Raw genomic sequence first — 25,000 nt, forward strand, 5'->3', positions numbered from 1 at the left:
TCCCTCCTTCCTCTTGCCCTGCATCTCACAATTTCCCTCCTTCCTTCCTTCCTCTTGCCCTGCATCTCACAATTTCCCTCCTTCCTTCCTTCCTCTTGCCCTGTATCTCACTATTTCCTTCCTTCCTCTTGCCCTGCATCTCACAATTTCCTTCCTTCCTCTTGCCCTGTATCTCACAATTTCCCTCCTTCCCTCCTTCCTCTTGCCCTGTATCTCACAATTTCCCTCCTTCCTTCCTTCCTCTTGCCCTGTATCTCACAATTTCCCTCCTTCCTTGCTTCCTCTTGCCCTGCATCTCACAATTTCCTTCCTTCCTCTTGCCCTGTATCTCACAATTTCCCTCCTTCCCTCCTTCCTCTTGCCCTGTATCTCACAATTTCCCTCCTTCCCTCCTTCCTCTTGCCCTGTATCTCACAATTTCCCTCCTTCCTTCCTTCCTCTTGCCCTGCCTCTCACAATTTCCTTCCTTCCTCTTGCCCTGTATCTCACAATTTCCCTCCTTCCTTCCTCTTGCCCTGCCTCTCACAATTTCCCTCCTTCCTCTTGCCCTGCCTCTCACAATTTCCCTCCTTCCTCTTGCCCTGCATCTCACAATTTCCCTCCTTCCTCTTGCCCTGTATCTCACAATTTCCCTCCTTCCTTCCTTCCTCTTGCCCTGCCTCTCACAATTTCCCTCCTTCCCTCCTTCCTCTTGCCCTGCATCTCACAATTTCCCTCCTTCCTTCCTTCCTCTTGCCCTGCATCTCACAATTTCCCTCCTTCCTTCCTTCCTCTTGCCCTGTATCTCTCTTCCCCAGCCCCTCTACTGCCCCCCGTTCTCACCTCTCCCTCTTTCTCCAAACTCCTTTTTTTTTTTCACTCCCATCCCATCCCTTTCTCATCCAAAACTGAAAAGATAGCTTAGACGTTGTTGTCTGGGGGTCGTCCCAGATGAACCGTAGGACTACACAGGACTTGGAGCTATAGATAATTTTACAGGCCCCGCAGCGAGAGACAGGATTGGCCAGCGGGGAAGGGTTTTAGCTAGCTGCCCTCCAGTTCCCCCATAACTGAAGGAGGCGAGAAATGACACGTATCAAACGGTACACAGGAACAGTAGCTGCGCTGTCGTCTTGTTGGACAAGGGCCCACGTTTCGCTAACTGGAACACACAGAGATACAGGAAAACGAACCCAAACAGGTGAAGGTTAGAAAAAAAAAGACCCAACAACAAAAAACAACAACACGCACACACTGAGGGTTTGTCTACAGTGCCATTTATCTTACCATTGTGCAAGGTGATAGCAAATGCCGTCGGGCTAGTAAGCAGTGCCATGATATTGGGCGCCCTTGGCTTACTCATGTCTCGCGCGAAAGAAAGGTCAGCTGTATGTGCACTTCTTAGTTCTACCAATCGTCCTTGACGTTCGTACCGGTCGACTTTCCACGTGACACCAAGATGGTTCGAACAACGCCAGCGGTATCCTTATTTGCGCCCATTCTGACAAAGTCACTCAAAATTTTGGGAATTGTGTAAATGCTCAGTTGAGGGTACGGCGTGTGTGAGAGGTAGGGGGGAGGGGGAGCAGAAAGGGGGAGTGGGGGGTGGGGGTTGCGTGCGTGCGTGCTTGAGAGAGAGAGGGAGAGCAAGCAAACAGGGCGTGCCGGGGTTAAGAAGCACCCAGCGGTTGCCAGTTGGAGAACGTAGATTCACACACCCCTTTGTTGTTTATTGTTCGAAGAAGGTAAGTGGAAGAAGACGCGACTATCAGTTTCTTTTGTGTATGTGTATGTGAAGAATAGTGGGGTAAGCACTTTTTTTTTTTCAAGCGAAAAAAAAAGTAAGCTGATGGGGGGTGGGAGAAGTTGAAATGGGGAAGTGAAGGATAACAACAGAGCGCACCCTTCACACGTTCCCCGTTCCCTATAGGGAAGTGAAGGATAACAACAGCGCACCCTTCACACGTTCCCCGTTCCCTATGGGGAAGTGAAGGATAACAACAGAGCGCACCCTTCACACGTTCCCCGTTCCCTATGGGAAAGTGAAGGATAACAACAGAGCGCACCCTTCACACGTTCCCCGTTCCCTATAGGGAAGTGAAGGATAACAACAGAGCGCACCCTTCACACGTTCCCTGTTCCCTATAGGGAAGTGAAGGATAACAACAGAGCGCACCCTTCACACGTTCCCCGTTCCCTATGGTGAAGTGAAGGATAACAACAGAGCGCACCCTTCACACGTTCCCTGTTCCCTATAGGGAAGTGAAGGATAACAACAGAGCGCACCCTTCACACGTTCCCCGTTCCCTATAGGGAAGTGAAGGATAACAACAGAGCGCACCCTTCACACGTTCCCCGTTCCCTATGGGGAAGTGAAGGATAACAACAGAGCGCACCCTTCACACGTTCCCCGTTCCCTATGGGGAAGTGAAGGATAACAACAGAGCGCACCCTTCACACGTTCCCCGTTCCCTATGGGAAAGTGAAGGATAACAACAGAGCGCACCCTTCACACGTTCCCCGTTCCCTATAGGGAAGTGAAGGATAACAACAGAGCGCACCCTTCACACGTTCCCCGTTCCCTATAGGGAAGTGAAGGATAACAACAGAGCGCACCCTTCACACGTTCCCCGTTCCCTATGGTGAAGTGAAGGATAACAACAGAGCGCACCCTTCACACGTTCCCTGTTCCCTATAGGGAAGTGAAGGATAACAACAGAGCGCACCCTTCACACGTTCCCCGTTCCCTATAGGGAAGTGAAGGATAACAACAGAGCGCACCCTTCACACGTTCCCCGTTCCCTATAGGGAAGTGAAGGATAACAACAGAGCGCACCCTTCACACGTTCCCCGTTCCCTATGGTGAAGTGAAGGATAACAACAGAGCGCACCCTTCACACGTTCCCTGTTCCCTATAGGGAAGTGAAGGATAACAACAGAGCGCACCCTTCACACGTTCCCCGTTCCCTGTGGGGAAGTGAAGGATAACAACAGAGCGCACCCTTCACACGTTCCCCGTTCCCTATAGGGAAGTGAAGGATAACAACAGAGCGCACCCTTCACACGTTCCCCGTTCCCTATAGGGAAGTGAAGGATAACAACAGAGCGCACCCTTCACACGTTCCCCGTTCCCTATGGTGAAGTGAAGGATAACAACAGAGCGCACCCTTCACACGTTCCCCGTTCCCTATAGGGAAGTGAAGGATAACAACAGAGCGCACCCTTCACACGTTCCCCGTTCCCTATGGGGAAGTGAAGGATAACAACAGAGCGCACCCTTCACACGTTCCCCGTTCCCTATAGGGAAGTGAAGGATAACAACAGAGCGCACCCTTCACACGTTCCCCGTTCCCTGTGGGGAAGTGAAGGATAACAACAGAGCGCACCCTTCACACGTTCCCCGTTCCCTGTGGGGAAGTGAAGGATAACAACAGAGCGCACCCTTCACACGTTCCCTGTTCCCTATAGGGAAGTGAAGGATAACAACAGAGCGCACCCTTCACACGTTCCCTGTTCCCTATGGGAAAGTGAAGGATAACAACAGAGCGCACCCTTCACACATTCCCCGTTCCCTATGGGAAAGTGAAGGATAACAACAGAGCGCACCCTTCACACGTTCCCCGTTCCCTATAGGGAAGTGAAGGATAACAACAGAGCGCACCCTTCACACGTTCCCCGTTCCCTATGGTGAAGTGAAGGATAACAACAGAGCACACCCTTCACACGTTCCCCGTTCCCTATGGTGAAGTGAAGGATAACAACAGAGCGCACCCTTCACACGTTCCCCGTTCCCTATAGGGAAGTGAAGGATAACAACAGAGCGCACCCTTCACACGTTCCCCGTTCCCTATGGGAAAGTGAAGGATAACAACAGAGCGCACCCTTCACACGTTCCCCGTTCCCTATGGTGAAGTGAAGGATAACAACAGAGCGCACCCTTCACACGTTCCCCGTTCCCTATGGGGAAGTGAAGGATAACAACAGAGCGCACCCTTCACACGTTCCCCGTTCCCTATGGTGAAGTGAAGGATAACAACAGAGCGCACCCTTCACACGTTCCCCGTTCCCTATGGGGAAGTGAAGGATAACAACAGAGCGCACCCTTCACACGTTCCCTTTTCCCTATAGGGAAGTGAAGGATAACAACAGAGCGCACCCTTCACACGTTCCCTGTTCCCTATGGGGAAGTGAAGGATAACAACAGAGCGCACCCTTCACACGTTCCCTTTTCCCTATGGGGAAGTGAAGGATAACAACAGAGCGCACCCTTCACACATTCCCCGTTCCCTATGGGAAAGTAAAGGATAACGACAACAGAGCACACTCTTCACACGTTCCCCGTTCCCTATGGGGAAGTGAAGGATAACAACAGAGCGCACCCTTCACACGTTCCCCGTTCCCTATGGGGAAGTGAAGGATAACAACAGAGCGCACCCTTCACACGTTCCCTGTTCCCTATGGGGAAGTGAAGGATAACAACAGAGCGCACCCTTCACACGTTCCCCGTTCCCTATGGGGAAGTGAAGGATAACAACAGAGCGCACCCTTCACACGTTCCCTGTTCCCTATGGTGAAGTGAAGGATAACAACAGAGCGCACCCTTCACACGTTCCCCGTTCCCTGTGGGGAAGTGAAGGATAACAACAGAGCGCACCCTTCACACGTTCCCCGTTCCCTATGGGAAAGTGAAGGATAACAACAGAGCGCACCCTTCACACGTTCCCCGTTCCCTGTGGGGAAGTGAAGGATAACAACAGAGCGCACCCTTCACACATTCCCCGTTCCCTATGGGAAAGTGAAGGATAACAACAGAGCGCACCCTTCACACATTCCCCGTTCCCTGTAGGAAAGTAAAGGATAACGACAACAGAGCGCACCCTTCACACGTTCCCCGTTCCCTATGGGGAAGTGAAGGATAACAACAGAGCGCACCCTTCACACGTTCCCCGTTCCCTATGGGGAAGTGAAGGATAACAACAGAGCGACCCTTCACACGTTCCCTGTTCCCTATGGTGAAGTGAAGGATAACAACAGAGCGCACCCTTCACACGTTCCCCGTTCCCTGTGGGGAAGTGAAGGATAACAACAGAGCGCACCCTTCACACGTTCCCCGTTCCCTGTGGGGAAGTGAAGGATAACAACAGAGCGCACCCTTCACACGTTCCCCGTTCCCTATGGGGAAGTGAAGGATAACAACAGAGCGCACCCTTCACACGTTCCCCGTTCCCTGTGGGAAAGTAAAGGATAACGACAACAGAGCACACTCTTCACACGTTCCCCGTTCCCTCCCTCCCACCTACTTTCCTCATCTCCTCCCAACATCGCCATTATTTACTTTTTCTTTGAGTTACAACAGTAACATCAAAACATATTGATCGTACAGTGCTTCGTGCTGCCTGAACGGGAAGCCTCCATTCAGCACCATGTCAGACAACGCACCACGTGACCCTGTCGAGCTGTCGGACACGCACCACGTGACCCTGTCGAGCTGTCGGACACGCACCACGTGACCCTGTCGAGCTGTCGGACACGCACCACGTGACCCTGTCGAGCCGTCAAGCACGCACCACGTGACCCTATCGAGCTGTCAAACACGCACCACGTGACCCTATCGAGCTGTCAAGCACGCACCACGTGACCCTATCAAGCCATCAAACACGCACCACGTGACCCTATCGAACCGTCAAGCACGCACCACGTGACCTTATCGAGCCGTCAAGCACGCACCACGTGACCCTATCGAGCTGTCAAGCACGCACCACGTGACCTTATCGAGCCGTCAAGCACGCACGACGTTACAACAGTGCCCAACAGTCCGTCGTTGCCTGGAGAACGATATAAACGCCTTGTGATCAGCTGTCCACCACACTACCATCATCCGTATACCGACGTTACGACAAAGAAACAACATCGCCATTCAAACAGGTACAGTGCTAACAACTGCAACAGCAACATCAGCAGTGGCGACCAACAGGGGATGGGGAAGGCATGGGGATAGGGGGAGGGAGGGAGGTGTGTGTGGGGGAGAAGGCCGATCCTCGTTTCGATTCGCAACTTGCTGCTCCCCCCCCCCCCCCAACAACAACAACAACTACAAACAAACAAGCAGACAAACAACAACTACAAAAGGAAAAAGAACCCCCAATAAACCTGTCCTCCCACCCAGCATTGAGGTGATCCAACAAACAAATCACGACAGTTGTCCGACGCCTCCATCGCCCCCTGCCCGGCCTCCCCCGACAGTCCACAGCCCCTCCCCCCGACAGTCCACAGCCCCTCCCCCAAGCCGCTCCTGTCGTCCCACATGACGCAGACCTCAGCAAGGTACACCATCATCAGCAAGGTACACCTTCATCAGCAAGGTACACCATCATCAGCAAGGTACACCATCATCAGCAAGGTACACCATCATCAGCAAGGTACACCATCATCAGCAAGGTACACCATCATCACGCAGCCTGGCAGCCAGCGGCGCATGTGGACTGTTCTTGGCCACTGTTCGGACTGTAGTGTGTCAAGCAGGCGATACGCCAGTGTCGAGATTTTCTTCTCCAGTACAGGTAGTGGTCTTCGTTACTGTCGGACAGTATCGTCCAGTAATAACTGTGTGCGGTCAAACAAAACAAACTCAGTGGGTGTCAAACTCAGTATGCACCAGATGATAAAAGGTCCACGTTCGGATTAGAATTGAGCGAGAAATATCATTATGTGACGCACATCGTGTTACGATACGCAGCTTAGTGATTGCCTCTTCGTGCCTCCTGCACCCCAACACACACACACACACATCAGAGCAACCTCCAACAGGTTGAAAAAGAGGGGGTGAAACAAGAAAAGATTGGGTTTGTAGACACTGCTGGATAGCGACAGTCCACATTCTTGAAGTCCGATGCCGTACACCACCAAATACTTTACCGTTTCTGCCGTGTTACTTTGAAATTACAAGACACGGGTGGGTTGGTGGGAGGGGAGGGGTGGGAAAAAAGGTGAGGGTGGGTGGGTGGGGGTGTCTGGTCCGAAATCCTCATTTCAACTGGTGAGATAGCCAGATTTTGATAACTAGGGAACGAGGTGGTCGTGGTGGTATTCATGGCCATGGTCACTGGGAATAATATTAAAAAAAAGAAGAAAAAAGTGATGATGGTGGTGGTGGGCTGATGTATTGATATTATTAATGTTTAATAATGATAATATTATTAATAATAAAATAGTAATAATGCATAATAGTAAGAAAATAGGTTTGCAATGTGGGAGTGAAGATAATAAGTAATGGCGGTCACACCAAAATCAGTGCACAAGGTCGGAAAGAAGGGGAGGTTAGGCTGGTGGTTGGGGGGGAGGGGTGGGGGAGGGGAAGCAACGTAAATCTGTTGGTATTGATTGGAGAGCAGTGGATGGGTGGATGGATGGTTACCCGGGGCAGTCTCCGTTGATGGGTGGATGAAAATCCCTGTAGCGTTTTTTTATCGGTCACTGGCAAGTTCCGGTTACCCCGAGGCAACGCTTTCTTTTCTTTTCTTACTTTCTTTCTTTTTCTGTTCTCTTCATTTCCTTTCCTCTTGTCGATGCACCAACATAAAAAGGCGAGATTCGCATCCAGTAAAAGCGACGTGGTGAAATTGTGTGGACTGTGATTATCGATTGTCGCTGATGCAATAGAAAGAAGAGAATGAATAGAGGAAAGACACACACACACACACACACACAGCACAGACACGCACGCACGCACGCACGCACGCACGCACGCATTACAGACAAAGAAATTAGAAACATATAAAAGGGGCGCAACTCTGTTCGTTGACCCCAAGTTCGTCTAAATTTTTATTTTCTTATAATAAGCTTTTTCCCCTTAAAGAAAAAAAAACAAAAACAAGACCACAAAAAAACAAAACAAAAAAACAAAAAAAAAAAAACACCCCAACATTACGACGAGCCTGAAGACAAATTTATGTGTTCTCTTTCATGTAATAAAATGATTGATTGATTGATTGAAAAGGAAGGAACGGACGTGTAAAGGGGGTGGGTGAGTGGTGGGAGGTGTGTGTGTGTGTTGTTTGAGGAGGGGTGGGGGGTGGGGGGTATATCTTTGTCAAGCGATTCCAACGTGTTGAATCAACAACTGCCCTGTACACAAACAGGAGCTTACTGCTTTGCTTTGTATTGCTTTGCTGTGTGTGTGTGTGTGTGTGTGTGTGTGTGTGTGTCCCTCTCTGTCTGTCTGTCTCTGTCTGCCTGTCTGTCTCTTCTTTCCATGAAAAGTATAGCTTTTTCCTCATATTTTGAGTTCGCTACTTTGTTTCATTAAACGCCCCACCCCCTCTCTCACTACCCTCTCTTTCAGACAGTGCTGGCTCTTCTGTTCTTCATCAACAAACCTTGCTGTGTGTCCTTCCCCTTGGTGTAGGCTTGCGCGTGTGTGTGTATGTATGTGTGCGTGTGCTTACATGTGCGTGTCATTGTGTGTGTGTGTGTGTGTGTGTGTAAGGATGGAATTTCGGTTTTATCATATCGACGAAGTGGAGAGAGAGAGAGAGAGAGAGAGACCCTCGTCCATCAGTGGCTAAAAATACGGAAGAAATGAGGTGGTGAGGAAAGGGGGGGATAATGGGGCGGTGAGGGGGATGGGGGGGGGGGGGGGCAGAAGGTGGAGGATGGGATTGGTTGGAGCTAACAAGTCTTTCCCCCCCTCCCTCCTCCTCTCCCCTCCGCTTCCTTCAGCTGCAGCATCTTTCTTGTTGTGTCTCCTTTACCGCCACTGATTCCTAACCCCCACCCCTGCCGCACTCCTTGCCACCCCCACTCACCAGAGCCTCCTGCCCCAGGGCTCTGGTGGAGGCTGGTGAGTCTTGGACGACCTCTTGACATTCGTGCGAGAGACGGGCAGGCTCACCGCTTGAGTGCTGCCTAGGGATAGAGGTTATTATAGATAGAAGTTGTCGTTGTCGTTGTCTTCACTTTTTTTTTTTTTTTTTTTTTTTTGGTTGGTTTGGAACACGTGTGGTTCTCTTGTCTATTTTCCTCCTATCCCGGACACTGGTGTACAAGTGTTCTTGAAGTGACCGCCCGCCCTATCACGTCTTGTCACAGTGGGGACACAGCGCTTGAGCACATACGCTCCAACGCACTTAGACAGACACACACACACACACACCACACACACATATACACGCTCGGACGCACGCATACACGCAGGGCTTTGGAGGGATGGCGAGGGGGTGGACGAAAAGTCCAGAGACTGATGGAAGTTCCTTTTTGTTGTTGAACATTAGTTTTTCTCCCTCCCTCCCCGCCCCCTTTTTTATCATGTGGTGTGTGTGTGTGTGTGTGTGTGTGTGTGTGTGTGTGTGTGTGTTAGATTAACAGAGTGAATAAGACAGAGAGTTAGAGTGTGGGAGATTAAAGAAACAAAAATCGGATTAAGCTTGCTGAAGATTTCAGCAAGAAGCGCACAGCGATATCGCTTGTGCTGCTGTAACAGACACTGACTATCAATCATCAAAAAGAACACACACACGCTCACACACACACACACACACACACACACACACACACACACACACACACACACACACACACACACACACACTACCTACCTGAACTCGTGCAACGCCACCAAATCCCATCTCTACCCCGACTGCTACTCCCATCGGATCCCCTTTTTTCTTCCTTCCACCCCTTCACCCCTGCCAGTCCTTCTGCCACTCCGAATATTGAAAATGAAAAAGGGGTGGGAAGCTATATATATATATATAATTCATCTATTTAGTAAGTTTTATTTTCTATTTATTTATTTATTTATTATTATTATTATTGTTATTGTTATTAATATATTCAAATCCTGAGTTATTTTGGAAATATTTCCATGTGTTATTTTAGTTCTTTGAGCGGATGTGTGTTGTGACCTGTTCCATCGTGTTGCGTTTTGTTGTGTTGCGTTGTGTTGTATTGTGTTGCATTACGTTGCATCGCGTTGGATTGTGTTGTGCGTTGCGTTGCGTTGTGTTGTGTTATCTTGTATTATATGGTGTTGCTCGCTTGCTGGTCTGTCGTAACAGAAGTTTCCCGTGGAGTGAAAGATGGCGCGCTCTCTTTGATAACAGTACTTCTCTCTCTCTCTCTCTCTCTCTCTCTCTCTCTCTCCCTTTCTCCATCTCTCTCGCTCTCCCTTTCTCTCCTCCTCTCTCTCTCACCATCCCTCTTTCCCTCTCCCCCTTTTCCTTTCTCTCTCTCTCCCTCTCTCTCCCCCACTCTCTCTCCCCTCTCTCTCTCCCCCTCTCTCTCCCTTCTCTCCTTCTCTCCCCCCTCCCCCTCCCCCCTCCCTCCCCCCCCCTCTCTCTCTCCCCGCTCTCTCTTCCCCCTTACCCCACCCCCCTCCGTTTTTTTCGTTGATGTTATCATTTTTCTCCAGTCCTGCTCTTTTATTATTTTTCTGGTTCTTGTTCTGTTCTCCTTCTCCTTCTTCTCCTCCTTCCCCTTCTTCTCCTCCTTCTTCCCCTTCTTCTCCTTCTCCTCCTTTCCCTTCTTCGCCCTTCCTCTCATTCTCCTTCTTCCTTGCTCTCTCTCCCCCTTTCCCTTCGCCTTCTTCTTCCCCTTCTTTCCCTCCTTCTGTACCTCTCACAGCTTCTCCCCCAAGGGTAAAATAGGTTCCTCTCATCCTACGCGCGCAAAGGGCACGTTCCCCTTGGACATCAAGACACCTTACGACCTGGCTCATCATGTCAGGAAGGAAAGAAGGGGGGGTGTGGGGTAGGAGGGTGGGGGAGACTGTAACTAAAACGAAGGAGACGAACCTCGGCCTCTTGTGGGATTCCAACCACAGGCCTGCAGAGGAGATGTCCTTGCATGGCCAGTTCGGGCCATGGCTTTGTACGTGGTATGTGTTCAAAACTCCATCATGGTGTGTGTGTGTGGGTGGGTGGTGGGGGGTGAGGTGTGTCCTCTGTAGGGCTCGTCTGTTCAGGCTTTTAGCAGGAAACGGGGGTGGGGGGATGAGGGGGGAGGAGTAGGGGGTGGGTGGGGTGGTGATGTTGGAGGGCCTAGGGGCAGTGGTAGGCGCCAAAAGGTCTCTCCACTGGGCCAAAGACCATGTGTAAGAAATGCAATTTTCCCGCCTGGAAATGGATGGATGGAAGACAAGAGCGCAAATGGGATGTGATGTAGATTTAATCCTCTTGGCGCGCGCTTTTGGGCTGAGGGGTTGTGGTGGAGGGGTTGCGGGGTCCATGGGGGTGGAGGTGTGGGGGCAGAGCGAAACAGAAAGGGGGCTGGGCAGTAAAATCTGACAGTTCACTGGTGGCCTGTAGGGGAATGATGAACAGTAAGGAGGTTAACAGAGAGAGAGAGAGAGAGAGTTCGGGGGAAGGAGGGAGAGAGTTTTGGAAGAATGGAAGAAGACTTCAAATCATTATTTACTTAATGTGGACATTTTGGAAAGGGGGCAAGACTTTAATTCTTCATATTGCTCTTTTATCAAAAGTGAACTGTTCTGCAAATTGATAATGGTAGGGCTTAAAACACAGTAATAGTGATAACAAAGAATATTCCCCTGGTATAACTGACTAATGCTTTAATTCGTCAAGTCGGGGAGTTGTCATTGCGTGTTTTGTAAACCACAGGGTTTTTTGTTGTTGTTGTTTTTTGGTTAAAAGGAACTTTGAAGAAAGCCACGTGAGAGGAACTAACAAGATAATGGTGTCCTGATAATGAAAAGTGAAAAGACGCGTTTCCAGGCGGCTAACCTTCCACCCCCTCCATACCCCCTCTCCACCCTCGCACAATCGCCCCCCCACCGCCCCCTCCCACCCCTGTCCACCGCTAATCCTAGATAAAGACAAAAGAAAGCAAACAACAAAAAAGGAATAGTATGCTTATTCAACCAAATGGACACGACTGTCAACCGTCAACTGTTTGATTCTTCCTTTTCCTCACAGACAGACATACCGACAGAGAGGGAGGGAGGCGGGCGGGGTGGGGGTGGGGGGTGGGGACAAAATGATTTCGATGATCAAGACAGCTATGCAGATAACGGGAAAGACCAAAGTGATGGTGTAGACAAAGGTGACAGAAACGTGTGTCGTGTTTTCGTTGATTGGACATCGATTCATCTGTGTCTTGTCTTCTTTCTTTCATTTTATTAGCTGGGGATAGATGACTGTTCTGCTGCGTCGCGTTCTGGTATTGACCGATATGTATGTATTTTGTTTTGTTTTTCTCCCTCGCATCGATTGAGGCTACTGTATTAGAACAAGCAACACACACACACACACACACAGGAGAGAGAGAGAGAGAGAGAGAGAAATTGAATATTACACACGTGTGTGTGTTTAGGGGAAGGGGTGTGGAGGAGGGGTAACTGTGAATGCAGCTAGCCTCCGCTTGCTCCCCCCGCCCCCGCCCCGCCCCCCATCCCTATTTCCCTTCGCTACTTCTTCTACCACAGAAACAAACCAGCGCAGCGGAAAAGAAACAAAAGAAACACGTAGGCGGACCAGTCAGCGAGTCATGGACTTGGGGTGATGGTGGGGTGTTCGGTGCAAACTGGTTAGTGATATCGTGTTGATGGGATCCATGTCGTGTGAAAGACGCACTTTGGAAACCGGCACTACGTGCTTCCTAATCCTCTGACCTAACTTTCGCAGTTTGCCCAACCAGGAAGACATTGAAGTCGTTCTCTGTGGTCTCTGTGGCTGTCTCTGTTTGTTGTCTGTCTTCTTCTCTCCTCTTTCTTGTTTTTCTTTTTTTCTGTTCCTTTCTCAGCCCACGGTCTTTCCGTCCATATTTTATTTATTCATTTAGTTATTTTGATAGGTTAGCCGCTTAGTTTCCTTGTGTTCGTTCTTGAAATAAACATATGTGAGGCAGTTGGTGTGGGTGGGTGGGTGGGTGGGTGCGTGCGTGCGTCGCTAGGCTGTCTGGCTCTAAAAAATGGCAGAAAAACGACGACAGAGAAAAACACGAACAACAATAACAACAAAAACTTTAACAACAGACGAGCAGGGAAGAAAAAAAAAAGACAGCAAGAAAAGACAACACTGGAACGCTAAGCACTGTGACGCCCCCCCACCCCCCCCAGTCAACACAGGCAGTGAGTGTGGCACTGGGTCTATGCCGTCAGCAGTGCACAACCAGTCTGTTCACCAACGGACTGATGATCCCATCTTCTTGGCGCGGCAAGTCTTTGTGACATCAGCTGATCTTATCTGAACGAGCTCATCTGATACACTGCGCCTCTCTCTCTGTCTGTCTGTCTTTCTCTTTCTTTCTCTCTCTCTCTCTCCCTCTTCTCTCTTTCCTCCTCTCCATCCCACACTCTCCCTCTCTGTCTACTCCCCCCCTCTCCCCCCCGCCTCCTCTCACTCTCTCCCGTACTTGATCAGAAATCAGTCAGCGTCGAAACTGGTTGATCTTCTCTTGGATGTGTCTGTCTCTGTCTCTGTCTCTCTCTGTCTGTCTGTCTCTCTCATACATATATTCTTTTTGTTTACTCCTGTCTTTGTCTCTGTCAGTATCTTTGCATCTCTTTGTGTCTGTCTGCCTTGTCTCTCTGTCTTATTGACCCCATCTCCAACCTCCGCCTTTGCATTCTACTTTTGTCATTTGCTGCCATGTCCTCTCGGTTCCTGCGTCTTCGTTGTTCCCAAATTGCGCAGCCTGACTTAGTGGGTGGGTGTTTGGGGGGGCAGGGGGGGGGGGAGGGTGTTGGGGACGGGGATCAGAGTTGTCGTTATTTCTGAACCCATGTTCTGTGCCCCAAGGGGAGCCAACTTGTACGTGGGGAGGGGGATGGGGGTGGAGTGTGGGATGGTGCAGTTTTGTGTGGTGGTGGGGGGGGGGGGGGGGTGCTGTTAGGATAGGAGGTGTTTCGGCATTTGAACAGCAAGCTTTGCGGACATGACACCAGGCAGTTAGTGTGGCCAGTTATCATTGTATTCATATATATATATATATATATTTAAAACAACAACAGCAACAACAAAAAAGCACAATACCTGAATATTTGTATTAGTTACATGAAATATGTAACATTTTCATGTGCCCACAGGGTTTCCTGAAATAAAACACGTCTGGCCTTGTCCCCTCCACACCCACACACACAACCACACCCCGTCCCTCTCCAGAGAGGATGTCTGTGTTCTGTCTCTTTGGGACCCTGGGGGAAAAACTGGAGATCCTGTCAGTTTGGGTCTGTGGTGCTTTGTCGGCCTTTGTTATTTGTTACTCAGAGAGAGATAGAGACAGAGAGGGGGAGAGAGAGAGAGAGGGAGAGAGAGAGAACGCACGCACGCACGCACGCACACTCATTCCAAAGAGACAGACCAGTAGACAAATGAAGCGTATTGCGACATCCCACAGCCTTTAGGGGGAAAGACAGACAGGCCTGATGATCTTTTGCGTTTCCTTTGGGGGGTGGGGGTGGGGGGGAGTATGTGGAAGGTTGATGGAGAGAGGTGGGAGTTCAGGGGAGAGAAAGAGGTCGGTACAGAGAGTTTCCTCCACCTTGCTCCAGAGTCAAGACACGAACCACAGAGAACAGGAGGGAGCGACACGTGATTTCCCCCTGCCCCCATGATGGATCCGAGAATTCATTCCTCATGCCACTCCAGTCTGTTTCTCCTGCTGCTCCTCCTCCTCTCTCTCTTAGCACTGACTGATGATGGTCGCTCCCTCTCTCAGCCTGCGGGGTGTCCAGGATGGATGGCATTTTCCTGTAGGACTTCAACTGCGTTGCAAGCCGTGATGATAGGTGTGTGCAGTGAGCGAATGCAAGTCGTCGAAGAGAGACGGGAGAGGAAGGGATGTGAATGTGTCAGGGTTGAAATGGGAATGACCGCGTTGTCTGGAGTGTCAGATAGGCTGGGCTGGTTGGCTGGCAGATGGATGGGGGAGGCAGGTGTAGGTAGTTTGGTAGTAGGTGGAAGTTATAACTGACACATTCTTTAACCCCCAGGGGGATGGACTGGTGGAGAGAGAGAGAGAGAGAGAGAGAGAGAGAGAGAGAGAGAGAATGACAACGTTTTTAATGTCCATTCAGCGTTACAACGCCTTTCAAACAAACAAACAAAAAAATTTCCAGGGTAATGAGATAAGCAAAACATCTGCTTTTTTTCACACAGCCCTGGGGTATAAAAACAGAAGGGAAAAAAGAGGGATGGGGGAAAGGGGGGTAGGGCTACATCAAAAGGACACATGAACACACAACTATCAACGATCAAATATGGAGAGAGAGAGAGAGAGAGAGAGAGAGAGCATCTATTACTTTACAAGAAGAAGAAGAAAAGTTTGGACACAACTCACCGAAGAGCTCCACGATCATGCCCAGGGGCATGACGACGACGGAGACGAGGAGGTCGGCGATGGCCAGCGACATGAGGAAGTAGTTGGTCATGTTCTGCAGGCGCCGCTCCCAGCACACGGCCAGACACACCAGAACGTTGCCCACCACGGAGCACACGATGATGCTCAGCAGACCCAGCACCGCCCACCTCTGTCCGCTCCCCTCCTCCTCCCCTCCCCCTCCACCCTCCTTGCCCGTGTTTCCCAGGGTGATGTTGAAGGAAGGAGTGGGGAGGGTGGTGGTGGTTGCGTTGTAGAGGAGTTGCAGGAAGGAGTAGGCTGGGTGGCGGGGGTCGTTGTTCTTGTCGTTGTTGTTGTCGTGATGGTGGTTTTGGTGGTGGTTCTGGTTCTGGTTGGTGGGAAACATGGCTTCTTCGATGGTCATTATGCGTTTTGTTATGGGGAGAGGGTGGGGGGGAGTGGGGGGCGAAGTTGTGTTCCTTTACGTTGTGTGTGTGTGTGTGTGTGTGTGTTCTTAATCGTTGTTGTCTTTTGTTGTTTGCTTTGCTTCCTTTTTTTTTTTTAAAAGAATGTTTTCCAGTTGTTCTTGTTCTTTGTTCTTGTATTTGTTTTTTTTTAATTCTATTTTTTAAATTTTGAACTTTTGCTGTGATTGTTCTTTTATCCCTGGTGGTGGTGGTGTTTTTTTCTCTATTATTATTATTATTTTATTTAATGTGATATTTATTTTGTTCTATTTGGATGATTTCTCCCGCTTGTGCATGTTGATGTTTTTCGCAATATCTTGTGGACGAATCAATAGAAATGTCATTTGACCGCAGTAATATCCGTGATGAGGAGTCTCTCTCTCTCTCTCTCTCTCTCTCTCTCTCTCTCTGTGTGTGTGCGTGTGTGTGTGTTGATTGTATGTTTTTAATTATGGGAATATTGCTGATTGTTCCTCACCCACCCCCCACCCCTTCCCCTTCTTCATCCCCCCTTACTTTCTACGTGGCTTCAGCTCTGTTGGATTATTGCACTCTTAGATTTCAAACCGTGTAGATTAGGTCAGTTCACTTTCTCAGGGAGGCGTCACTGCGTTCGAACAAATCCATATACGCTACCCCACATCTGCTAAGCAGATGCCTGACCAGCAGCGTGACCCAACGCGATCAGTCTGGCCTTGAGAACGTGAGGGAGACGTGATTCCTTTTGTGGCGGCCGGTGATGATGGGGAATTGGGAGTTGACAGGAAGTGACGACAACAGCAAGGAGCGGAGAAATGGAAATGGTCCGTGGGCATGAAGTGCGCGTGGACTCACTCTGTCGCGTTCTTTGGTCCGAGCTGGCGATTTAAAAAAATATATTTTATATATTATTCTTTTTGTCGGTGTCGTGCGAATGACGTCAGCTTTGCGTGGGACAGAGCGGAAATGATGGGTGGCCTGTGTTCAGTTCACACAGTAGTGCCAGGACAAAAGAAAGAAAGAAAGAAAGAAAGGCCGGATGCAGCGGGTGCTTCACGTGAGGTTCAATTATGTAGGTGTGTCAGTCTGTTTTGGAGGTGGGTGGGTGGGTGGGCAGGTGGTTGTGCTGGCGGCTACTTGTCCTCCTGCAAGGGAACGGAGGATGAGGCGAGTGCCTTGGTCATTCTTTCTTTCCCTGGGTCATTGGTGGGTCAGTGGTACTCTTTTGTCTGGATTCCTTTACACACACACACACACACACACACACACACACACGTTGACAATTGTTGGGCGATCCGTGTTCTGACCAAACCCCTTGTCGTTGGCTCGGTCAGTCCTGTAGACAGGTGAATGATTTGGTGGTTTTTCTGGTCAGGAAGAAGCTACCTAGTCCTGTAGACAGGTGAATGATTTGGTGGTTTTTCTGGTCAGGGAGAAGCTACCTAGTCCTGTAGACAGGTGAATGATTTGGTGGTTTTTCTGGTCAGGGAGAAGCTACCTAGTCCTGTAGACAGGTGAATGATTTGGTGGTTTTTCTGGTCAGGGAGACGCTACCTAGTCCTGTAGACAGGTGAATGATTTGGTGGTTTTTCTGGTCAGGAAGAAGCTACCTAGTCCTGTAGACAGGTGAATGATTTGGTGGTTTTTCTGGTCAGGGAGAAGCTACCTAGTCCTGTAGACAGGTGAATGATTTGGTGGTTTTTCTGGTCAGGAAGAAGCTACCTAGTCCTGTAGACAGGTGAATGATTTGGTGGTTTTTCTGGTCAGGGAGAAGCTACCTAGTCCTGTAGACAGGTGAATGATTTGGTGGTTTTTCTGGTCAGGGAGACGCTACCTAGTCCTGTAGACAGGTGAATGATTTGGTGGTTTTTCTGGTCAGGGAGAAGCTACCTAGTCCTGTAGACAGGTGAATGATTTGGTGGTTTTTCTGGTCAGGGAGAAGCTACCTAGTCCTGTAGACAGGTGAATGATTTGGTGGTTTTTCTGGTCAGGGAGAAGCTACCTAGTCCTGTAGACAGGTGAATGATTTGGTGGTTTTTCTGGTCAGGGAGAAGCTACCTAGTCCTGTAGACAGGTGAATGATTTGGTGGTTTTTCTGGTCAGGAAGAAGCTACCTAGTCCTGTAGACAGGTGAATGATTTGGTGGTTTTTCTGGTCAGGGAGAAGCTACCTAGTCCTGTAGACAGGTGAATGATTTGGTGGTTTTTCTGGTCAGGAAGAAGCTACCTCCCATAAACAGTACCGTAATCCCCTCCCTTTTCCTTTGTTTTTGTTATTATTGTTTTGTTTTTGAAAATTTATTTTATTTCTTTTGTTTTAGTTGTTTTGCTCCCTTTTTTTTCCTCTTGGGAGGGCTGTTTGATGGGAAGCAAGGGCGATAGCGTCACTCCCTTGTGGAGTGGAATGGATGGGACTCTGTGTGTGTGTGTGTGTGTGTGTTAGAGAGAGAGGGAGAGAGAGAGGGGTAGTGGGGTGGTAGGGGGACTGGTGTCTTCTCGCTCTTCTTTCTATCTAACGTGTGACCGTGACATGGTGATATTCTCTCCCTCCACACTAACAATAAGCACGGACGCCTTCCCCACCAGCCTGGCGGTGCTAGTAGTAACAATACTAACAACTCCTTTGTGGTCAGCAGCAGCTGCAGCCATCGTCTGTCCGCGGGGAGTCCCTGATGGTGGCGGGAGGATCACAGGAAGACGACGTTGCGGGGAGGGAGGGGAGGGGTGATAAAATGCCGCTGCTGCCGCTGATGATGGTGGTGGTGTTGGTGTCGATGCCGTCGTCTGGCGAGAGATGGCGCGTGTTTGGCTGGACCCTGGCGGTCAGCTGTCGTGGTGGTTGTTTAGGAGCTGGAGACACGAGGGTACTGAAAAAAAGAGGAGAGGGGGAGGAAAAAATATGGAGGAGTCTTCACAGGTACCTGCGTGAGAAATGATAGGGAATGTATAGTGTGTGTGTGTGTGTGTGTGTGTGTGTGTGTGTGTGTGTGTGTGTGTGTGGTGAATGGCAGGGGGAGGGGAGTATGGGTAAGGAAGTAGAGAGACAGCAGAGGGGTGTTGATGGGTTGGTAAGCTTTTCAGGTGGATTAAACAGTGACACCAGATACACATTCTGTAGTTGACGACGGTATATATATATAATTGCTAGTTCTCACACTTACCGTTGCTAAGAACTCAACAGTATGGAGTAGATGTTGCGGCTTTGGGTCGGAGGAGGTGAGAGAGAGAGAGAATGAATGAGTGAATGAATGGAAGGAGGAGGAGGAAGACTGACAGGCGAGACAGACAGACAGCAGAGGAAAAAGTTTTGATGGGAACCTGATGAGGGGGGCGTTGGGGCGTGACTCGGGCAGCAGACCTGAACGCCCTTCTTTCGATTTGCCGGAAGATTACGATCACTGCGCGCACACGGCTCCCCTGACGACGGTTGGTCTATCGGCGAGCTCACTGTCTGTCTGTCTGTCTGTCTGTCTGTCTCTTTGTCTCTGCTCTCTCTCTCTCTCTTCTCTCTCTCTCTCTTGATATTTGCATTTTTGTTCATATATTTTTATCATTCATTTATTTATTCATTTCTTTCTTTCTCATGCCCAGGGCTGGGTGAAAAAAAGCATGTGTATTTGCTTATCTCAGTACACCGGTAAAGTTTCGTTTCGTTTTGTTTCGTCTCTCTCTCTCTCCCTCTCTCTCTCCCTCTCAGTTGACAGATAGCGATGCAGTTTGTCATCCCTCCCCCCTCTCTCCCCTCCCCCTCTCACTCCTACAGGTCTACAGACCAGCTTCAGGGAGGGTTAGGCGGGTCGCTAGCGAGGAACCGGGATCGAAATCAGGAAGGGGAAGTGAGGCAGGGGGAGGGGGGGGGGGGTCTGATAGCCCTGAGGGAAGGAGGAGGGGTTCTCCTTACCCGTGGAGGAGAGAAAAGAGGGGAAGAGTGAGGAGATGGGGGTGGGGGGTAGGGTGTGTGTGTGTGTGTGTGTGTGTGAGGAGGGGAGGAGTTCCAGAGCCTGCACAAGTTTACCGCTTTTGAACGGTCAGCACACACACACACACACACACACACACACACACACACACACACACACACACACAGAGACTGTGCTGAATCATTTTGCCTGGTTATGGTTATGATCTGGGTCTGTGTGCGGCGGCCACACGTGTGCTCATTAGTTTGTGAGACAGGTGGTAGAAAGGAGAAAAGTCTTGGGCTGAATGAAGAAACTCTTTTTGGGGGGTGGGGGGGTGGGGGTTGGGGGGGGGGGGGAGGTATAGAAAAATAAGCATACTAGACTTGTTTTAATCCTGTGCTCGTAATAAGAGTTTCCCTGTGTGTCAGTCTGTCTTTATATATATTTCCCCTTCTTTATTTGTATTCTTTGTTTTCTGTCTGTGTTTCTTCACTTCTGTCTGTTCATTTCTTTGCCTTTTTTTGTCTCTCCCCCCTCGCCCCCTTGTGTTCTGTCTTTGTTTCCCATCCATCTCTTTGTTTCTTGTTTCTTTGCTGCCGTCATCATCAGTCTCCCATGCAACATGACGGTATCGCCAGACCTGTGGAACAGACGATGGGTCAGGCACACACCGTAGAATGCTGGCTGCGTTCTAATCGGACAGCGCCGATATCAAGAGAGGCGTTCACCCTCATCATGATGCCGCCTCTTCCTGGGGAGAGACGGTGTTCAGCAAGGGTGCGGCACACTACGGCGTCTGTGGATGGAGGGGAAAGAGGGGGGGAGAGGTGCGGGAGGGGTGGGGGGGAGGTAGGAGGAGCAAACTGGAGGGAGGGAGGAGTGGGTGGGGGGTGGGGCGGGGGGAAGATGTAGGGGAGGTAGGAGAGCAAACTGGAGGGAGGGAGGAGTGGGTGGGGGGGTGGGGCGGGGGAAGGATGTAGGGGAGGTAGGAGGAGCAAACTGGAGGGAGGGAGGAGTGGGTGGGGGGGTGGGGCGGGGGAGGATGTAGGGGAGGTAGGAGGAGCAAACTGGAGGGAGGGAGGAGTGGGTGGGGGGGTGGGGGGGGGAAGGATGTAGGGGAGGTAGGAGGAGCAAACTGGAGGGAGGGAGGAGTGGGTGGGGGGTGGGGCGGGGGGAGGATGTAGGGGAGGTAGGAGGAGCAAACTGGAGGGGAGGGAGGAGTGGGTGGGGGGTGGGGGGGGGAGGATGTAGGGGAGGTAGGAGGCAAACTGGAGGGTAGGGGTGGGGGGTGGGGGCGGGGGAAGGATGTAGGGGAGGTAGGAGCAAACTGGGAGGGAGGGGTGGGGGGGTGGGGCGGGGGAAGGATGTAGGGGGAAGGTAGGAGGAGCAACCTGGAGGGAGGGAGGAGTGGGTGGGGGTGGGGCGGGGGAAGGATGTAGGGGAGGTAGGAGGAGCAAACTGGAGGGAGGGAGGAGTGGGTGGGGGGTGGGGCGGGGGAAGGATGTAGGGGAGGTAGGAGGAGCAAACTGGAGGGAGGGAGGAGTGGGTGGGGGGTGGGGCGGGGGAAGGATGTAGGGGAGGTAGGAGGAGCAAACTGGAGGGAGGGAGGAGTGGGTGGGGGGTGGGGCGGGGGAAGGATGTAGGGGAGGTAGGAGCAAACTGGAGGGAGGGAGGAGTGGGTGGGGGGTGGGGCGGGGGAAGGATGTAGGGGAGGTAGGAGGAGCAAACTGGAGGGAGGGAGGAGTGGGTGGGGGGGTGGGGCGGGGGAAGGATGTAGGGGAGGTAGGAGGAGCAAACTGGAGGGAGGGAGGAGTGGGTGGGGGGTGGGGCGGGGGAAGGATGTAGGGGAGGTAGGAGGAGCAAACTGGAGGGAGGGAGGAGTGGGTGGGGGGTGGGGCGGGGGAAGGATGTAGGGGAGGTAGGAGGAGCAAACTGGAGGGAGGGAGGAGTGGGTGGGGGGTGGGGCGGGGGGAGGATGTAGGGGAGGTAGGAGCAAACTGGAGGGAGGGAGGAGTGGGTGGGGGGTGGGGCGGGGGGAGGATGTAGGGGAGGTAGGAGCAAACTGGAGGGAGGGAGGAGTGGGTGGGGGGTGGGGCGGGGGAAGGATGTAGGGGAGGTAGGAGGAGCAAACTGGAGGGAGCGAGGAGTGGGTGGGGGGGGGAAGGATGTAGGGGAGGTAGGAGGAGCAAACTGGAGGAGTGGGTGGGAGGAGGAGCAAACTGGAGGGAGGGAGAGTGGGTGGGGGGTGGGGCGGGGGAAGGATGTAGGGGAGGTAGGAGGAGCAAACTGGAGGGAGGGGTGGGGGGTGGGGGGGGGAAGGATGTAGGGGAGGTAGGAGGAGCAAACTGGAGGGAGGGGTGGGGGTGGGGAATGGAGTCTGATTCAGTGAACTTTGTATTCGGAGCGTTCGTTCGTTCGTTGTTCTTGTTCTTCTTCTTCTCGTTATTTTTCTTGTTTTTTCCACGTTCTTCTTGTTCCCTTTCTTGTTGTTGTTGTTATTGTTGTTGTTCTTCTTCGTCTTCTTCTTCGTCGTCGTCGCCGTCATCATCATCATCATCATCATCGTCGTCATAATCATCATTTTCTTCTTCTACTTCTACTACTACTACTTCTTTATTTATTTGTTTGTTCATCTGTTTATTCATTTATGTATGTATTTATTTATTCAGCCTTTATTTCTGAAAGGCTTCTTCTTGCGTTGCAACGTGTAGACTTGATACCATCTGCCTTTCCGTTGACCCTGTTCGAAACTCAAACGAGGTCCTGTCAGATTTCTCACTTCACCTCCCCCCCCCCCCTCCCCCAACCCCCAAGAGGAGTGGTGAGTTTTTTTTGTTTTTTGTTGTGTTTTTTTTAGCACACTGACAAACTTCGCTTAATTGTGTTACGTTGTTTTGACACACATTCATATGCATACATGAATGAGAATTATACAGAATAGATCTGAGAGAAAATGGCACTGTTAGCGCGCGCGCGCTCGTGCATTAACACACACGCACGCACACACAGGCACACACACACACACACACACACACATAGAGGAGGTGGGGTGTGGGGGTCACAAATAGCTGGTCCAGACAGTTTGCAATTTCAGCGACTGCGATGCTTCCCCGTTGTGTTATTGATTGGCACAGATTAAAAGCGAAATAACGAAGGGGACGGACGGACTGCGGTAGAGAAAGCTGGCGAGATGGGCACAGAGAAAGAGAGAGAGAAAGAGAGGGGGGCGGGGTGGGGGTGGGGGGATTGTGGACCAGTTTATGGACATTGCAGCTGCCACACGTCAACCCCACAACGCCAGTAATGATGACAGTGGTGATGACATAAATGATGATGATAATGATCATATTAAATGATATTGATAATGATGATGGTTATGAATGATAGTGATAGTATTCATGATAATGATGATGATAATTATATCTATAAAAGCAACCAAAAAATTATTACATAGACCTAGCAGCAGCAGCAACAGAGATAATAATACCAGCAGGAAAACCATACGAAACCATACGCAATTGAAAAGAAACAACAAAAAATCTCAAGCAGTGCCAAATAAAAGGGTGGAAATGGAAAGGGGTGGGTGGGGTGTTTATGGAACTTCACCTGTTGAGGACGACTTCACTGAGACGACGAATATGTGATGGATGATGGCAGCTGTATTAATCCCGAACAAGATCCTTTCCACACTCCCTTCTGTCACCAGCACCATTCTTCAACACTTTTTGAAAAATGCACAACTTGGAGAACGATAATGACGACGATAGTGATGATGTTAATGATGATGTTCACGATGACGACGTCGACGACGGTGAAAAAGCACTCGCCCCTTCCCACAGCCTTCTGTGACATAAAATCCAACTTAAAGGCAGTTTAAAAAATTGAATGGAAAATGATAAATGGAAATCGTAGCGGAGCGAGAAGAAGCGTGGTCGCACACATCGTCATTCGATGCTTTCACAGACACATCTTGTCCACCGATCCTTCCCCTCATGCCATCGCGCACGCGCACGCACGTGCACACACGCACACACGCTTACACACACTCACACAAATTACCGGAGGTGCTTGCGGGAGTAGTAGCCACTCCTCTGTACGTGTGTGTGAGTTTGTGAACGAGGCGTGCGCGTGCGTGTGCTACTACTCACCTGCGTGGGAACGGTCTGTGGGTTGGTTGCTTGCTGACTTGCCGCGTCGCTGTCGTCCTCTCTCTCTCTCTCCATCCTCCCCCCCTTCTTCTCCCCCCTCTCTCTCTGTCTGTCCCTCCCTCTCTCTCAGAACTCAAAAACATATTTGAAGATAATCCTTTAATTAAAAAACAAAACAAAAACAAAATGAACTAAACACAACAAAAGAAAAAAAAAAGTTTTGAGTTCTCTCTCTCTCTCTCACTCACACTCTCTCTCTCCCCTCTCTCCCTTTCTCTCTCCCTCTCCCCCACTCTCTCTCTCCCCCCTCGCCCTCCCCCTCTCTCTACTCTCTCTCCCCCCTATCTCCCCCCTCTATCTCCCCCTCTCTCCCCCTTCTCTCTCCCCCTCCCCCCCTCTCTCTCCCCCTTCTCCTTCCCTTCTTCTCCTTCCCCTTACACTCCTTCTCCCTCCTTCTCCTCCTTGCCCTTGGTTGGTTATATATTTTCATTTTGTTTGTTATTATATTGTCACTTACCCCTTCATAAGGGGCCTAGGCCTGTTGATGAATAAATAATCTGAATCTGAATCTCTCTCTCTCTCGAACTCAAAACGGTTTTTGATCCCTGAATCTTCTCTTCTTCTTCCTCTTGTTTCGTTGGCTGCAACTCCCACGTTCACTCGTATGCACACGAGTGGGCTTTTACGTGTATGACCGTTTTTACCCCGCCATGTAGGGAGCCATACTCCGTTTTCGGAGGTGTGTGATCCTTGGGAAAAAAAGTTTTAAAGTTCTGATCTCTCTCTCTCTCTCTCTCTCTCTCTCTCTCTCTCTCTCTCTCTCTCATCTCTCCTCTCTCTCTCTCTCGTTTAAACTTCACGTAATCTATAATGTCTGAACTGATCCGACTTTCACACATGTCTTGGACCCCGAAGTCATGGCCGGCAGCTGAACATTATGTCCGTGGTGTATGTGCTTTGTTTTGGAAGTTGGTGGGATCAGTGTGCTGTGCTGAGCCTTCTGACGTGTAAACAATTAATGCTTGGACACCCCATGTCAGTGGTCACAGTGACTATCCATGTGAGACCTGGGATTTACAGTGTCATCAGTCAGTTGTGAAGTTTGTTTGTCATCAGTGTGTGTGTGTGTGTGTGTGTGTGTGTGTGTGTGAGTGAGAGAGAGAGAGAGAGAGGGAGAGAGAGAGTGTGTGTGTGTGTGAGAGAGAGAGAGAGAGAGAGAGAGAGTGTGTGTG

The 25,000-nt window shown here is 50.4% G+C and overlaps 2 protein-coding genes across 2 annotated transcripts in view; one reads left to right on the forward strand and one right to left on the reverse strand.

The window, feature by feature from the left end:
- Positions 1 to 18,250, reverse strand: part of LOC143275212 (uncharacterized) — a 41,871-nt gene extending 23,621 nt beyond the window's left edge. Inside the window, exons 1-2 of the mRNA XM_076579187.1 lie at positions 18,236 to 18,250; positions 15,274 to 15,613 (exon numbers count right to left, since the gene is read on the reverse strand). Coding sequence (XP_076435302.1) covers positions 15,274 to 15,613; positions 18,236 to 18,250 — 355 coding nt within the window. The remainder of the gene's footprint in view (positions 1 to 15,273; positions 15,614 to 18,235) is intronic.
- The window catches only part of LOC143275647 (26S proteasome non-ATPase regulatory subunit 1-like), a 231,624-nt gene that overhangs the window by 99,247 nt on the left and 107,377 nt on the right, over positions 1 to 25,000 (forward strand). The gene's annotated exons all lie outside the window — the stretch shown is intronic.

The sequence above is a fragment of the Babylonia areolata genome, chromosome 30, assembly GCF_041734735.1.
Source record: "Babylonia areolata isolate BAREFJ2019XMU chromosome 30, ASM4173473v1, whole genome shotgun sequence".
Lineage (NCBI taxonomy): Eukaryota > Metazoa > Mollusca > Gastropoda > Neogastropoda > Buccinidae > Babylonia > Babylonia areolata.